The sequence below is a fragment of the Arvicola amphibius genome, chromosome 12 (assembly GCF_903992535.2).
Source record: "Arvicola amphibius chromosome 12, mArvAmp1.2, whole genome shotgun sequence".
NCBI lineage: Eukaryota > Metazoa > Chordata > Mammalia > Rodentia > Cricetidae > Arvicola > Arvicola amphibius.
In genome coordinates this window covers 4,335,916-4,352,478 of record NC_052058.2, presented here as the reverse complement: position 1 = coordinate 4,352,478, position 16,563 = coordinate 4,335,916, and the positions used below count along the sequence as shown (strand labels likewise).

Sequence of the window (16,563 nt, the reverse complement as noted above, 5' to 3'; positions counted from 1 at the left end):
GTACACACGTAACTCAAAGTATACTGGTATCATGCTGCCAAGAGCTCAGGGAGGAGTGGGTAAGAAGCCTCTGAACACAGTCTTCTGCAGAGCAGGGGCCCATAAGAACCATTACAAGATGAGCATGAACAATTCAGAAAACAAGAGATTATGAAGCAATCACATTTGCAGATAAAACATCTAGTCAAGATCATTTTCAACTAAAGGGTAGTAACTTGGGGAAAACTTTCACAATTAAAACACCAGATTATATAAAGCCATATAAATCTGTCGGAGTCAAGCTCTGCCAGAGCTTCGTTCATCACCACATGGTGTGTTCTACGCCAGGCTCCAGAACCACAACACTGACAGCGGAACGCCCCAGCCACCTTCTCTCCTTACTCCTTTCATTAAAGCTGAAGTTCCCAGAAACCCTCAAGTGGAAGTGGGGACAAACTCACTTCCAACAGAGCAGAGGGACTGGCGTGTGCTAGGACAGGAGCGGACACACATGGAACTGATTTTCTCTGATAAGGCCTGGCGGGTCCCACAAAATGATGGAAGCAAGCGTGGGTTCCGTGTGTGTACGTGTCACTCTGAAGAAACTTCACCAGTCAAGCATTCAATGACCATATACAGATTAAAAATTTGTTAAAAGCTCAATTTTTCATTAAAGCATTCCCTTTAGCATTTCAACATATGACAATCATTTCCTTTTCAGATCCTTAAACTTAGTGATGCCAAAACACTTGTTTCCTGTGTTTATGACATCACCTAACGACTTTCTCATTTCCGCTCTCACTCAGTACTAAAACTTGCTGGGTCACCTTTGCTTACAACAAATATGACTGTCACACTATTTGCCTATGCATCTTCTTTCCCTCTTTTTTTGAGTTTTTGTGTTCTTTATTCACGTGTCTGTACACGCACATGTGGAAGCCAGAGGTCGACATTAGGTGTCATCTGTGCTCAGTCGCTGTCCACCCCAGGATCTGCCCATCTCTGCTCCCAGCACTGAGATTACAAGCACACATCACTGTACCCAGGAAAAGATGTGAGCTCTTAAGATCAAACTCAGGTGCTCCTGCTTGCACAGAAAGTGCCTCATGAACTGAATCATCGCCCCAACCGCTCAACTTCTCCTTAGAAGTGTAGAGGGCATTTGAAAAGGAAAGCTGCCCACATGACACCAAGTGACTCACTCCCTGTGCATACCCTCTTAGCATTCTTAGGAAAAGAGCAGATCTGGAAGGTCGGATGAGCTCTACAAAAGGACAGAAACATTTCTCCACTATAGGCAGCTTGCTTAAACTAAGCATGTGTTTATTAGTTGCCAAGAGCTTTGGGGAGGCCTGAGCATATTCTAAAGCAAAAACTAAATCCATGAGTTCGCAGGTTTAAGAACATGGACAGAAAGGACCTGAAGCCTGAACAACAAACTCTTCTAAGTGAGAACCAACATTTAAACATGATAAATGAGAACCTAGAGGCACGGTTAGAATTTTTGGTTATTCCATGGCTTAAGAAGTCAGCTACAAAGAAGACTAAGTTTGTTGTATCATTTCTAACGTAAGAGCATGCATGCAGCTATCTAACTGAAGGACACTTACAAGAGCCTGCTGATGGATGGGTCACCAGCAGCTGGTATTATGAGTTCCCCCAAAAAGGACTAAGGAAATGGCAGAGAGTGCACTCATGGACAAGTCGGTTCAGGATTCTCCCTGGAAAGGGGGACATCAAGGTACAACCACAGCACAGCAATCAGATGTCATGGTCACAGGTGACAACCCATTCCCAAGGCTGACAGAGCTGTAAACTCTCTAAAGCCAAACCTACAAGCAGCGGCAGTAATTAACCAGAAGGCGAATTCTAAAGAATGTTCCGTGCTAGCAACTGGCATGCAAAAAGAACAGTCGTGAGATATGCATAGGTCCTTCTCATCTGAAATAATAGTATTCTAGTTGTCTCCCTATTAGGGAGACAATGAAGATGTCTCTAAGCTCATGAGGGAAACACTGTGAAATCTTTTTAAGGTGCCTTTTACCATGATTTTGAGACAAAAACTACCAAGTCAGATAAATCATGAGTCTGATGAACTTGGGCCAACCAGTATGAAACAATCCACTCAAATGTACGAATCAAGCCAGGTGCTTCTGAGCAGCAGCGGCGCCTGCAGCTAGGCAGAAGTCCACACTCCATCTAGAGACACCAGAATCCAACACCGCCGTAAAATAAAAACTGCTGTTTACAGCATCTGTTTAAACACGTGGCTGGGGCAGGGGTCCCTCTACACAGTGCCTCTAGTTCAAAACTGAGTGGGAATCAAACAAGGAGATTAACATGCACCGAGGGAGGCAGCCACTTGACCAGCGTTCCTAAGCCAAGCCCCAAGCGCAGAGAAACGCTGGTGAGAACCCCACCACTCTAAGCAAAACATGCCAGGCCAGCATCGTCCTGGGGAGAAGATGACAGAACACACAAGAAACCTGTATAAAGAACTACGCGAAATGGTCAAAAATAGGCAGGGATACCCACGGCAGTCATGGCGTCAGCATGCCAAGCCAACACGGAAGTGGGAGTATGCGGAGCCCTAACCTATTACTAAAGCTTCAAAATCGACACTAGTCACCAACACCTGCGCTTTCATGAACAGGCATCATGACTGAAACGGTCAAGTCCTTGACTAGCGCTGGAGTCAGCTGAGGACTAGAGAGAAAGCTTGCGCGCCTCCAATTCTCACTCCCCCCACTTAGCGCCTGCTCAGCAGGATGAAGTGTAAACACAGCTACTGTCATGTAGCCAGAGAAACCATCGCACAAATCCAAACACTCATACAGGTAACTCTGGCAGTTTCTTCAACAAGGATAAGAGGAATGTTCACAAGGAAAAGCATGCTACCTCCTGGACGTCTTCTGGATTTCTTCGTGAAACAACCTGAAACCAAACAGACAGAAATAGCTCGTTATCCAAGAGTTCACAGCTCTGTGATTACTTTCAACAGTATTTGCATAAACTCCCATCTGCAGAAAAGAAATCGAATGCCATGTCACTTACTAAAAACTCAGTCAGTATGGTAATCTCACTCTGCAATATGAAACGCTCAGGAGAGGAGCAGAGAACATTGCATCGCATTCCCAGAGAACACCATGCATCAGTCGTGGACCGCTAAGATTCCAGCAGGCCATCTGTGGCCGCTCAGACCCCAGAAAAATCCAAGCATGAAGAATAACGGACCTGGGCACGTGTACATTGATCTCTCCACATTTTCCCTTTGTGGTACAAGGGACTGAACCCAGACTCGTGCAAACAGGCAAGCACCACCAGTGAGCCCTCACCTCAGCCTCTGTGTGGCATTTCTTACAACTGTGTATGAATCTGGTTAACACAATAATGTCTCGAAGGAAGGAAGGGAGGGAGGGAGGGAGGGAGGGAGGGAGAGAGAGAAAGAAAGAGAAAGAAAAAGAAAGAAAGGAAGGAAGGAAGGAAGGAAGGAAGGAAGGAAGGAAGGAAGGAAGGAAGGAAGAGACACTGGACACCTAATGTGAGGGGTGACAATGGACACCTAATGTGAGGGGTGACAATGGACACCTAGTGATGAAGAAGGAAGCAAAATTAACAAAATTTTAGTGCAAGAGTGACTCATCTTTTAATAACCCATGACGAGGGCTAGGGCTGAATGTAGCATCAGTGTCTGCTTTATGAATGTGAGGGCCTAGGTTCACTCGTTCCCAGCTACAGGAAATCACTTTACACACTGAGCAAAAAGGAAGAGCCAATCCCTCAGGCTTCTCTGATTACATAAGTCAAAAAGCCTGAAACAATAGCAAAACTTCATAAAGGAAAAAAATAGCCTTATAAGAAGGGAAAATTCTTGTATTGATTTAGATTATAGATCTTCTATCTACTTAAATATCAAATTAATGAACTTGAGGCTACAATGGTGTATTTTGAAAAAAACACAAGCACATTAAAATGGTTGCTTATGGATAAGAGAAAGAAAAAGGTTTTAATAATCAATTACAACATATCAAAAACTGGAAATGAAGATCAATTTATTACACCAGGCAGGAAGCAGTGGCAGAGGCAGGAAGATCTCTGTGAGTTCAGGGCTTAGTCCGCACGATGTCAACTTCCAGGCAAGCTAGGACTACATAGTGAAATTCAGTATAAAAAAAAAACAAATCATCACTTGTGACTTAAGTCCAAAAGAAAAACAAAACAAAACCTTGGACTTAAAGTTAAACCTTAGTTCAAATTATCCATCTTAATTGGGTAGAAAACCCACGGGCCTGGTCTGGCCACTACCGATGCCAATAGCTCAGCAAGAACTCCCTCAGTGCTGCAGAGACAGATGGCTCAGTAGCTGAGAGCCCCAGCTGCTCTTCCAGGACACAGGTTTGATTCCCAGCACCCACCGGGTGGCTTGCAACTGCCTGCAACATCCATTTCAGGGGATGCTTTTGTTCTTAAAAAGATGCTACAGAGTCCCAGAGCGGTGGCCCGAGTGGTGGTGGCGGGCCATGTGGCGGCAGGCAGCAGGCTCTGGGAGCAGCCAGTCCCAGGCAGAGATGGCTGCCGGTCCCTGAGCAGTGGCTGGTCCCAGGCAGGGAGACACATGGCAGGCGGGCAGTAGACAGAGACGTGGTGAAGTTGAATATTTATTCAGGGGAGTTATGAAGAGGGAAGGGAGGGGGAGAGGGGGAGGGGGGGGAAGCAGAGAAGTGGGGAGAGAGGCAGAGGCGAAGCTGCCTCTCCGAGAGGAAGATGGAAAAGAGAGCAAGCTCAGGCCGGAAGCTGAAGATCACCCTGCCTCAGCGGATGGGGAGGGAATGGGCGTGGCTTGTCTCTTAAAGGGACAGGGACCAAAACCATAACAGATGCAATGCCCTCTTCTGGCCTCCAAGGGTACCAAACACCCATCCACACAATAATACAAGTAAAACTTTTAAAAAGAATGCCAGCACTCAGAATGTGGGTTCCCTTTCTCCCTGAGAACTGGACAACTAACTGCTTCTGGGAAATTCAGGGACAGAGTTTCCTGTACTTTACTACTCAATTCTCCAACTCTCAGAAAACAGAAATTTGGTGAAACAGTACCAATTTTCATTTACTTGGGGCTGCTCCAGCTGAATTTTCTGTGATGATACAAGGACATACACCCACCCCACTCTCAACACTACAGCCACAGCCTGTGGATGACACGCCACATAGCTGACAGGCCTGTGGCTGACACACGCGTGGTTGACATACACGTGACAGGCCTGTGGCCAACATGCACATAACTGACATACATGTGGCTGACATGCACATGGCTTCATGCACGTGACTGACACATGTAGCTGACATGCACATGGCTTCATGCACGTGACTGACACACATGTGGCTGACATGCACATGGCTTCATGCACGTGACTGACACACATTGGCTGACATGCACATGGCTTCATGCACATGACTGACACATGTGGCTGACAGGCCTGTGGCTGAAAAGCACTTCAAATAAGGCTACTTCAACCATAGAAATTTTAACTCTATTTCATTTAAACTGGCTTAAATTTAACTGAAAGTAGCTTCATGCAGGTAATAATTGCCATATCCAACAAGACAGACTTAGACTGAGAGGCTTAAACAGGCAAACACCAGCTCTCAGTACTTCCCACACATAATCTTTCCACATAAATAAGTGTGATTAATATTTCATGGGATTAAATGACATAGGTTCCCCTAGTAGTTTTTCTTATATTTTTAAAATTAGCCAATATGTCAAAGTTATGAATAATCAACCCACCAAAAATTGTCAATACAGAATTACTCACAGGAAAGTTTTTCAAATATATCTTTTATTTGAAAATTTATATCTTTCTGAAAAATCAAGATATTCCCTGAATTTGTACATATACTGAAGCATCTTATTCAAATCATCTTTCCTAACTCCTGCAAATGACAGCTTGTGACAGAAGCCGTTTCTTAGTCTGGTGTCTATATTACACGACCACATCTGGGAACTTCTAGACTTTTCAGGAGTACCACTCATAGAAATCAAGTACATTAGCTACCTCCCCCTGAGACCCAGAGCATGCAAAGCATCTTATCAAAAGCCAGTGCGGTGTGATTGCTACACACTGGGCTACAATGGTGAGGCTTCAGAAGCACGGCCCTGCGGGCAGTGGCTGGCGGTGGGAGGAGGGCTTCAGGGAAGAAGCGAACATTTCCCAACTTATTTCCAAGTCTCAGAGCACACATGTGACAAGCAGCAGGCTGGGCAGTATTTGTCCTGGGCCCTCCAGTATCACTGCACACAGTGGCATCCTGGGGCTGCTGAGAACATGGCCCAGTGACAAGTCTGTGAGTCTTCCCAGCAGAAGCAGTTCATAGCTGCTGCAGGAAACAAGGAAAGTCAGCGCTGAAGGACTCATAACCAAGTGAAGGCCTTCACTCCACTCCCGCCATTACAAAAGACACTGCACTACGCTTCACCCTCCAAACAGTTCCCAGTGAAGGGAGAAAGTGTAGACAGAAATCAGAAAAGTAAATGGGAAGCTATTTGTGGGGCACTTGCCTGGCATGCAGGAGTCCCGAGGCCGTGCACAGGGGAGAAAAGCGGCAACTGTGGAGTCTTAGCTGTCTCGTTCCCCACAGCTTAACAAAGCTCAGAGAGGTCAGAGCAAGTACACAGGGCCCCCTTCCTGATTCTCCTTCCTCTTCTGGGTTTTTGCTTCCCTCTCTTCTTCCTCCTCCCACTCAGCAGGTGAACACTGAGCCTCAGTCCTGGACCCAGCTTTGAGCCCCTCTTCATTGTTGGTAGAGGCTATACCTGTGCTGACTCAGCTCGAGCCCTCTGCCAAGGAGGGAAGACACCTGACTGTGTGTGTATTTGCAAAGCATTCTATAGATGATCTATCATTCCTTCCAGTCTTCAAGTGAGGCTAGAAAGGGTTACTGCACACTCACCTTTTCAGACAACAAAATAAATAAGTTCACAGTAGTCACCTTCAGGTTTGAAGTTAGAACCTTGACTGATCCTCTCTGTGGTATTTTCAGCAATAACTCTCCTCTGTCCACAAAGCTCTGTCACCATCAGGTTTTATTATTACATTTATTCATCCATCACACCCTAGTGCCTACTGTGCTGCCAAGCCCCGGGGACGAGGGAGCACACATGGTGTCTCTCCTATGCCACCTGCATAAAAATGCTGTCACTTCCCAGATCCACGACCAAGTTCAATCACTGCCATCCCCGTAAGGATTCTGTACCTACATTACCCTCCTGTACCCTGGAGCTGGAGAGAACTCAGCAGTTAAGAACACTTGCTTCTCCTGAGCAGGACCCAACCAACTTCAGTAACCAGCATTCACATCAAGTGATTACAACCACTTATAACTCCAGCTCCAGGAGAGACATCCTCTTCTGTCCTCCAAGAAGAAGAGCAGGAAAAGGAGCAGGAAGAGGAGCAGGAAAAGGAGCAGGAAGAGGAGCAGGAAGATGGGCAGGAAGATGGAGCAGGACCATGAACAGGAAGATGTAGCAGGAAGATGGAGTGGGAAGATGGAGCAGGAGGATGAGCAGGAAGATGGGCAGAAAGTGAGCAGGAAGATGAGCAGGAAGTAATCAGGAAGATGGACAGGAAGATGAACAAGAAGATGGGCGGGACGATGGGCAGTTAAGTGAGCAGTTAAGTGAGCAGGAAGTCAGCAGGAAGAGGAGCAGGAAGTGAGCAGGAAGATGAGCAGGAAGTCAGCAGGAAGAGGAGCAGGAAGATGAGCAGGAAGATGGGCAGGAAGATGAGCAGGATGTGTGGCTTTGATGCAGAAAGAACTTCGGAACTAATCAGTTTGAGGCAGAGCTGGAGTTTAATAGGCATATTTTATTATAGACTTTAAAAGAAAGAGAAATACTCAGAAGGAGAGACCTGCACACCCAGGAGCGCCAGGTGGGCTTCTCAGAGAGTCCGAGAAAGTAAAGGTGTGGCCCCTCAAGGAGACCACAGTTCCTTGTTTTTACTATAGGCACCCAGGGATTTTGTGGGACCTGAAGTTGCTATCTTTACAGGACTGCCAAGACACCAAACTTGCTGGGTGAAACAACTGATAAATAAAGACCTAGCTCAGGGCAACACAAAAGGGTGGGCTATCTCTACTGTAAACTAAGATAACATTTGAGATTCTTGGGCAAAGCTTAGGTCAAGGAATGAGGCTCTGCCTAGGGTTATACACACCCAAGCCTTAAGCCTGGACCCCTGTAAAACAGCCTTTCTCTTTCCTGCTTCGTCCAGACTTATCCTGACACAACGGCCATACTCTACAGTGTGGCCAACCTCAGGCCATAATGGTCAACAGAGCACACCACCAGTGAGAGTGCTAACCCTGTTTTACCTACTTCTTAATAAATACTATAACATTCCTTAAAAGTCAAGTCACGAGTACTTTTAGGGTGGCTGGATGCTTGGCTGGGGTGTGAGGTGTCCCCATAAACTTCTGTTTGAGCACTGGGCTCCCAGGCGGTGCTGTGATTTGGGAAGGCTGTGGAACCTGAAGCAAACTGGTGGAAGCAGGGAAGCAGGGTCAGGGTGGCAGGGTCAGGCCTTCAAGATTATGCTTACACCTGGTTCTAGGCAAGTTAGTTCCTGTCTACAGAGTTGCAAAGGAACTCTACCTCATTCCTACAGCACCCCAGAGCAGGCTTGCCACGGCTTCCCTGCCACAGGGAGCCATGGCTTCCCTGCCACAGTGAGCACGGCTTCCCTGCCACGGTGAGCCAGACAAACTTTCTTCCCCTAGGCTGTTCCCGTCAGCTGTTTTGCCACAACAATGAGAGAAATAGCTAACATACCCTGCATGAGTGAGGAGCGGAGATAAGGGTAAAGCCTCACCACCACGCGTACACACTACAAACATGTACTTGTGAACACACACTGTTTCAACTAATTATCATCCTAACATTTAAAATGACCTCTCAGACATATATAAAGGAGTTCCCTTCTCTTGATTAAGCAGCTACTAGTAAGTAAAACTATAAAAATTATTCAACTCTCACTACTGTATTTCCTAAGCCATCAGAAACCAATCACAGAAGGATGTTCAACATCAGTTTTAAGATCTAACTCCTTGGCCTCGGCGGCAGAAGCAAGATGACGAAAGGAACGCCATCCTTCGGAAAGCGTCGCAACAAGACGCACACGTTGTGCTGCCGCTGTGGCTCTAAGGCCTACCACCTTCAGAGTCTACCTGTGGCACATGTGGCTACTCTGCCAAGCGCAAGAGAAAGTGTAACTGGAGTGCCAAGGCTGAGAGACGAAACACTACCGGGACCGGGCGGAGGAGGCTCCTAACAATTGTCTACCGAAGATTCAGACTTGGATTCCGTGAAGGGACAACCCCTAAACCCAAGAGGGCAGCTGCTGCAGCATCCAGTGCATCTTGAGGATTTCGGTCTGTCATAAAATAAATGTTCTGGTTTCCAAAATTTTAAAAAAAAGATATAACTCTGCTGTGTACACACATGCTTGTGTGTGTGTGTGTGTAAGACTAAAGGAGAGGCAACACAGTGTAAGATCCCTGGGTGTGTATGATCCCACAGCAGTCTGAGCCAAGAAAATCTGTGGCCCTGAGCTCTCCAAGACAGCAGAACTGGATTGGGTAAGACCCCACTTCTTTGAGGTCGAGGTCATCCAGCAGCCAGGACATGAGACCATGGCCCTGTAAGACCTCAGTCATGTGGCCTCAGCTCTGCAGCTTGATACAGGTAGACACAATGACTTGGCCAATGCGAACCCTGGGACTTTCCAAAGGCAACCTCCACATAAAGCCTAAAGCCTAGACCAGGAAGACTACGTGAAACACGAATGTCCCTCAGAAGGGGCTGATTCAAGGACCCTTTGACAACCCAGATGAGCAAGGGCTACATACACTGCTAGGGTCACTGCTGTCTGCAGACACTGCACAGCAGACTCCACAGGAAAGGGGCCCAGGGAGCTGACTTGGCTGGGCACTGAGCAACCCACTGTACCCAAGTCCTCTCATGGCTCCTGCACCCTTAGGACTCAGCTAAGAAGGTAAAGGAACAAAATACTATGTTAAATGTAACATGAAATGCAAAGTAAAGATAATAAAACATGACAGAGAGGGCCATGCCCTTTTCAACTTTTCACAGACATAAATCTCCAACAGTGGTGAGGGGATGGCAGGCTACACAAAAGGAATGCTGTGTGACTGAGCGTGACTCCCTGCGGTGACCCAGTACACCAAATGGCACGTTCATCAATATAACACATGCAACCTTGGCTTTCAAGCATTAACTTGCAGGAAACCCATAATTTCATATGGATATATTGCCATCTTTAAATTGTACCTCGCACACACAAAACCATGACTCTGGCAGGATGATTGAGCACTTCAAAGCATTCGGCTCATATATATAATTGCCTTTTTACCAAATTCAACCTCCAGTTTGCCGTAGCACCTGCATCTCAGCTCCTCGATCCCTAGCACCCTGCAGACATGCAGGTGGCACAGGCTGGCAAGGAGATGTGGGCCAGCTATCACCTGCCAACCCAGTAGTCTGGCCCCCAGAGGCAGCAGCTGCACATACCATCATCAGATACTTACATCTATGACCAGTGAGCTCCCAGATAAGACAGACACATCAAGGGGACAAATTCCTGGCTTCCCACTTTCTGGTGAGTTTTCAGGAAAGGTTCAAAGCACTATGGACTGGATGTCTCTGTCCACCTAAAACTCCTATGCTGATACTTGATTCCTCTGATCACAACATCTAGATAGAAGGCCTCTGGGGAGTAATTAGGAACTAGTATCCTCACAGGAAGAATATAAATGATCCTCAGTCATGAATCCAAGAAGAAGGCAGCCATCTCAAACCTGAACCGCTGCAACTTGACCATGGGCTATCCAGCATCCAAAACTATGATGCTCACACGGGGATGTTTACACGGGGATGCTCACATGGGGATGTTTACACGGGGATGCTCACACGGGGATGTTTACACACGGGGATGTTCCAGAAGACTCGTTATTTTTAACTCATCAATTCTTCTAAAATTGATCTCTGTTCTCAACGTAATCCTACATCAAAAAATCTAAGTGGGCATTTTTGAAGAATTTTGGCAAGCTGTTTTTCAATTTCATATAAAACTGCAAGCAATCTAAATAACCAAAATACAAATTTTGAAAGAAAGAGTACTTATATGACCTGATTTCAAGATTTAGTACAAAGACATAGTAAAAAAATAATAATAAATTTTAAATTTTGTGATAGCTTCTGACCACTATGCATGACTGCTCTGGAAACTTCTATAATTCTTATGTTCTAGTAAAATACTTCTTGTTACTCTGAAACAAAAACTAAAAAGAAATAATAGGGGCATCTGTTGGTTTGCCTCTAAATAACTACAAAGTTATTGCAAGCCTGCCAGGTTCTAGAAAATTAAAAATAGAAAGAGAAAGGTACTAAAGAGATTGAATATAAAAGAAAGAGTTCCTTTGTTGTCCAAAATGGAATGATTCTAATTCACTCCTGATAATCAAAAACTGTTCCTCAAGCTCTGAGCACGCGGAAGCTCGGCTAACTTTTATCCTGAGGCGCTCTCAGGGGAGCACTATTACCTGATTAGCTCTCCTGAGGAAAGATGTTTTTCTTCTTACGTTCCAAAAAAGCAATAAACATTTTACTTGATTCAAAATGTTAGGCATAATTGTTTTTTTTTAAATATTTATTTATTTATTATGTATACAATATTCTGTCTTTGTATATGTCTACAGACCAGAAGAGGGCACAAGACCCCATTACAGATGGTTGTGAGCCACCATGTGGTTGCCGGGAATTGAACTCAGGACCTTTGGAAGAGCAGGCAATGCTCTTAACCACTGAGCCATCTCTCCAGCCCGGCATAATTGTTTTTTAAATGCACCTCCATGTTGATCCTTAATTTAAAAAACAAAATCCGAACACATACAAAACTCAGGCTGTGGGACCACTGAGAAGGCTCAGAGAATAAGCCTGACAGCACAGGCTCAACCTCCAGAGTCCACGTGCTGACGGAACAAGCGAGTCCCACAAGCTACTCTCCGATCTCCACATGCATGTCAGCGGACCACACTCACACAGACACATGCACACACAAAAACAAATAATGTTAAGGACAAAACAAAAACCTGGGGCTGTGGGCACAACTCAGTGGCACATGTTCTCACTTCTGTGAGACCCCAGGTTTGATCCCCAGCTCTAAAAACCACAAAAAAAAACCTGCTAACACTGTAGAAACCACAGCCTGTAACATAAACAGTAAATGAGGACACTTATAGAGAGAAGAGAGTCAATGTCAACAGTCTTCAAGTTCAGTGAGCACGGCAACTGGCCGCAGCACGGGCATGTGAGTATTTCTAAAGCGATATTAATGGGATATTTTATGTCTGCCTGAAGGCCAGGAGGGAGCACCAGATCTCATTACAGGTGGCTGCGAGACACCATGTGGTTGCTGGGAATTGAACTCCGGACCTCTGGAAGAGCAGTCAGTGCTCTTAACCACTGAGCCATCTCCCCAGCCCCTATACTGGGATGCTTTAAATCTGCATTTGACAACCTTCTGTTTTGGAAAGTAATAATACAATTATCACACTCAGGGCTTTCAGTTAAGTGCCACAGTCATACTCCCAGGCCTTCACAGGCTCCATCATCCTCTCCTTTCTTGACTCCTCCCACCCTGCCCCACCAGGGTCACAGCACTGTGTCTTCTAAGCACCATAGCTCTTTGCTGGGGTCTGTGGCACTACACACCTTCCTGTACCACTGTATCTAGTTAAGCACAACAAACTCCACTCTACCGGAAGTAGAAAAGGGAAACCCGAGCACTCCCTTGCATACCTTCTAGAGCCAAGTGCCTGGAACTGCACACCCCACAACACATGGTGCCCAGGATAAAGAGGAAAGCAATCTGAGCTGGATGACTCAGTGGTAAGAGCACTCACTGCTTCTGCAGAGGACCCAGGTGCAAGTCCCAGCACCAACATGGTGGCTCACTGTGATCTGTACCTCCAGTTCCTGGAGATTCGATTACTTCTTACGGACTCTTTGTCTGCACTCAGCACACATGTAGCAACATATCTACATGCAGGCAAAACATTTATATGCATAAAATAAAAATACATTAAAAAAAAGAAGAAGGTAAACAGTCTGGGGCCAACACAATGACCAGTGCTTTTGTTGAACTGAAACCACGTCCAGCGCGAGAAGCCTACGGTCATCTAGGAAGAGGCCAAGGCCTGTAGGCCAACGGGTGCAACGCTGCTGTTAGTGTGACAGGCGCCTCTTGTCTGTTGAATAGTTCTGATTCTATAAGCTTCATAACAGGAAATCAAAGGTATCCGTGACTGAAAAGGCCTCAGGAATGACATAGGAAGAAGCCCCTCATGTTGTTATATTTCTCAGAAAAACTACAGCTCACACCCACGCATACAACAATCTGACCTACAAAAAGGGAAACTTCTTCCTATTCTTCATCAAGTTGGTCTTCTTGCTATCTTGACAGACTTGCTCAAGCCAGCATCTTGCATCTGTCTGACTCTGCACCATTTCCAAATGCCACCAGCCACTTGCAAGTCCCAAGCTCGGCTTAGCCCAGTCTAGTCTCGGGTTTCTCGGGAACCTCTTCCTGCGTCCTTTCTAAACGGATACTGCACTCTGACTACTCCTTCACCCACACCTGTCTTCCTCAAGACCTAACCCTAGCAACTGAGCTAATTCCTGACACTGTCTCATCTTGGAGTTAGGCAGAACTGGTTCCACAGACCAAAGCTCCTACTGCTTTGCCACAGAAACTTTAGCAAACTTCTAAACTTCCTTGAATCTGTTTCCTCATCATGAAGTTGAAAATTATGCTGGGGGATGGGTACAAAATGCATAGCATACGCCAGCACTGCACACACGCGTGCTCATTTCGTGTCATTAGTACTCTCACTTGCCGCTGAGGGAAATGAGCAGGTTTCAAAATTCAAGCTAAGCAACAAAACTTAAGAAAATCAGTGCTAAATTTGGAACAGTGAACTGATGTAAACGACCTCTAAAAAAATTTTTTAATAGTTATTTACTGGGGGTTGGGGAGAACACCTTTGGCTGTCAGAGGACAGTCAGCAGGGGTCAGTTCTCGCCTTCCACCGTGTAGACCCCAGGAATTGAAGACAGGTCTTCCGGCTTGACAGCAAGCACCTCTATCTACCGAGTCACCTCGCCAGCCCAGTCTGTCCTCATGTCACTCAAGTCACAGGTAAGATCACTTAAGTACACATGCATCTCCTTCAGAAAAGGCTCAGAAAAACTCAGAAACAAAGGCGAGGTCCGAGACAGGTGAACTAATGGTGAATCCTTCACCAGCAGCCTACCTGCCTCACCACAAACCCGCCACTGAATGAGAACTGAAAAGCAGGCAGCGCTTCGGTTACATAAGCCAGACAAAACACCCACTAGCGTTTTTAAGTGTGTGTTTTCCCTCCGGAACAAGCCAGCCCGCCCCTGCAAATTTCATTCTAAGAGAAAGTCCACGTGGGACAGAGACTAGGTCATCCGTGTAAAGTCATCTGCCAGTATTCCACCCCAGAACGGAAAGCAGTGCCTGCCATCCCATATCTACCCACCACCTTCCTACCCCTCCACCCGTTCCCCATCACCACCACCCCTGTCTACCTGGAGTCCATTCTCCTGCCTGGGGTCACCATCATCTCCATACTGGGGTCACTATCTTCTGTCTGGGGTCCCTATCATCTCCATTCTGGAGTCCCGACTCCTGCCGAGAGTTCTCAGCATCTCAATCCTGGAATCTCCATCATCCAGTCCATTCTCCAGCCTGGGGTCACCATCATCTCCATCCTTAAGTCTCTTATGCCTGGAGTCCCTGTCTCCTGTCTGGGGTTCCTAGCATCTCCATCCTGGGGTCCCGTCTCTGCCTGCAGTTCCTGTCTACTACCTAGCACCTCCTGTCTGAGTCTCCACCCCCACGAGTCCTCACTACCACCAGCCGCACCCAGCCGCAGTCCTGAGCCCGCGCCCCGCCCCGGTGTCCCTATCCAGGCACTCACCCGGGCGGTAACCTTATAGACTGTGTAGCCCCGGGGGTGTCGCTGGGGCTCGGTGACAGTGTAGAAGCGGGCCAGGTCGGCACTGTGACCCCAAGGAGAGGTCATCCTCCCTCCGCCCCTGACGCCGCCAGCTGGGGACCATCGGGACGCCCCAGCCACAGCGGACCCCAACCTGCACACAGCACGGCGGCGTGGGGGCGGTGGCTCCTGGGGCCTGCCGGGAGGATCTGCTTCCGGTGTCCCACATACACTTCCGGATCAGCCTCCTCCCGCGTTCGGGAAAGGAGAGGGGTTGGATTCTCTCCGAGCTCTGTGACCTCGGTTGCCCTGCGAGCGCCGGTCCCAGTCGCTGTGGACACCCGAGGCTTCCCTACTAAGTCTCCTCGTGCACTAGCTTGGATGTCTTCTAGAACTTGCGAGCTGGTGAGAGGTTGGAGCCTCCCGCCCTGTGCTCAAGCGTCTGTGGAGTCCTGGGTGATGGAAGCAGAAGCTTCCAAGTCACGCATCTCCTTTCCTCCCCTGCTCAGGTTGCCTTCCTGTACCCACAGCAACATCTCAGCGCTCTGACAGATACGTCCTCTGTTTCTTTAGATGGAGACTCTTGTCTGCAGCCTGTTTTGCCAGACCAGGCTGCATGCACAGCGAGCCTCAACCACAAAGAAAGGTTCACCTCTGTAACCCGCACTCCAGGAGGACTCCTGCTGTTTGAGACGAACATGAGTAAAATAGTGAGTTTCGAGTCAGCTGAGCTAAATGAGGAGACCCTATCTCAAAACAACAAAATCCACTCAGCACAGGTTCCAGGGTAGTCTGCTATACGTAGCAAGACTCTCGAAAGTTTGGCTGGTTGGTTGGCTTTTCAAGACAGGGTTTCTCTGTGTAGCCTTATCTGTCCTGGAGTTCCCTCTATAGACCAGGCTGCCCTCGAACTCACAGAGATCCACCTGTCTCTGCCTCCTGAGTGCTGGGATTAAAGGCATGAGCCACCACCACTCCGCCACACCACAGCTGAGTTATCTCTATACCTTCTTAAAACCGCTTGTCACTTACTCATTATCCCTGAACTCACCACCTACTCTGTTATGCTAATTAAGCTTTGGAATTACAAAGGATCATCCCTCTCTACACAGCATGTCGTATGTAAACAAAATACATCGATACGTCGTGATAAATATCATGACAGACACACAGCCTGGAATCATACAGAAACACAGCTTTGAAATCCAGAGTGGTTGCCTAAGGCCTTCTGTCTAGGGAACTGGCTGATGTAGGAAAGACAGATGGCAGCTGGCCCCCTCACCTTTCCCCTTTCTTCGCATCAGCTGCATGAATGGTGTGTCATCTATCTTCCCCTTTCTCCTGGTCAGTCTGGCTGATACTCGAACACGCTCCAAATAAACTTTCTAATAACCCCACCATACCCAGGACTTTCAGCTTTAGACATTTCTGCCAATTTTTCATTTTCATAGCTCTTACCTAGTATATGAGTTCACATTACCT

General features: G+C 47.0%; 1 protein-coding gene, 1 non-coding gene and 1 pseudogene across 6 annotated transcripts in view; 1 reads left to right on the top strand and 2 right to left on the bottom strand.

The window, feature by feature from the left end:
• The window catches only part of Rps6kc1 (ribosomal protein S6 kinase C1), a 138,210-nt gene extending 122,942 nt beyond the window's left edge, over window positions 1-15,268 (bottom strand). For 4 of the 5 annotated variants that reach the window (XM_038348894.1, XM_038348897.1, XM_038348895.1 and 1 more), the window contains exons 1-2: window positions 15,064-15,268; window positions 2,878-2,913 (exon numbers count right to left, since the gene is read on the bottom strand). In XM_038348894.1, the coding sequence (XP_038204822.1) occupies window positions 2,878-2,913; window positions 15,064-15,168 (141 nt within the window). In that variant the 5' untranslated portion in view covers window positions 15,169-15,268. Of the gene's footprint in view, window positions 1-2,814; window positions 2,837-2,877; window positions 2,914-15,063 lie in introns of those variants that run through there. The other variant, XM_038348899.1, reaches the window with a different exon arrangement.
• On the top strand, window positions 9,108-9,400 carry LOC119827322 (annotated as a pseudogene).
• LOC119799592 lies at window positions 9,837-9,968 on the bottom strand. Its single transcript, XR_005282875.1, has one exon. It is a non-coding gene; the product is annotated as a small nucleolar RNA SNORA70 (small nucleolar RNA).
• Window positions 15,269-16,563: the final 1,295 nt, after the last annotated feature.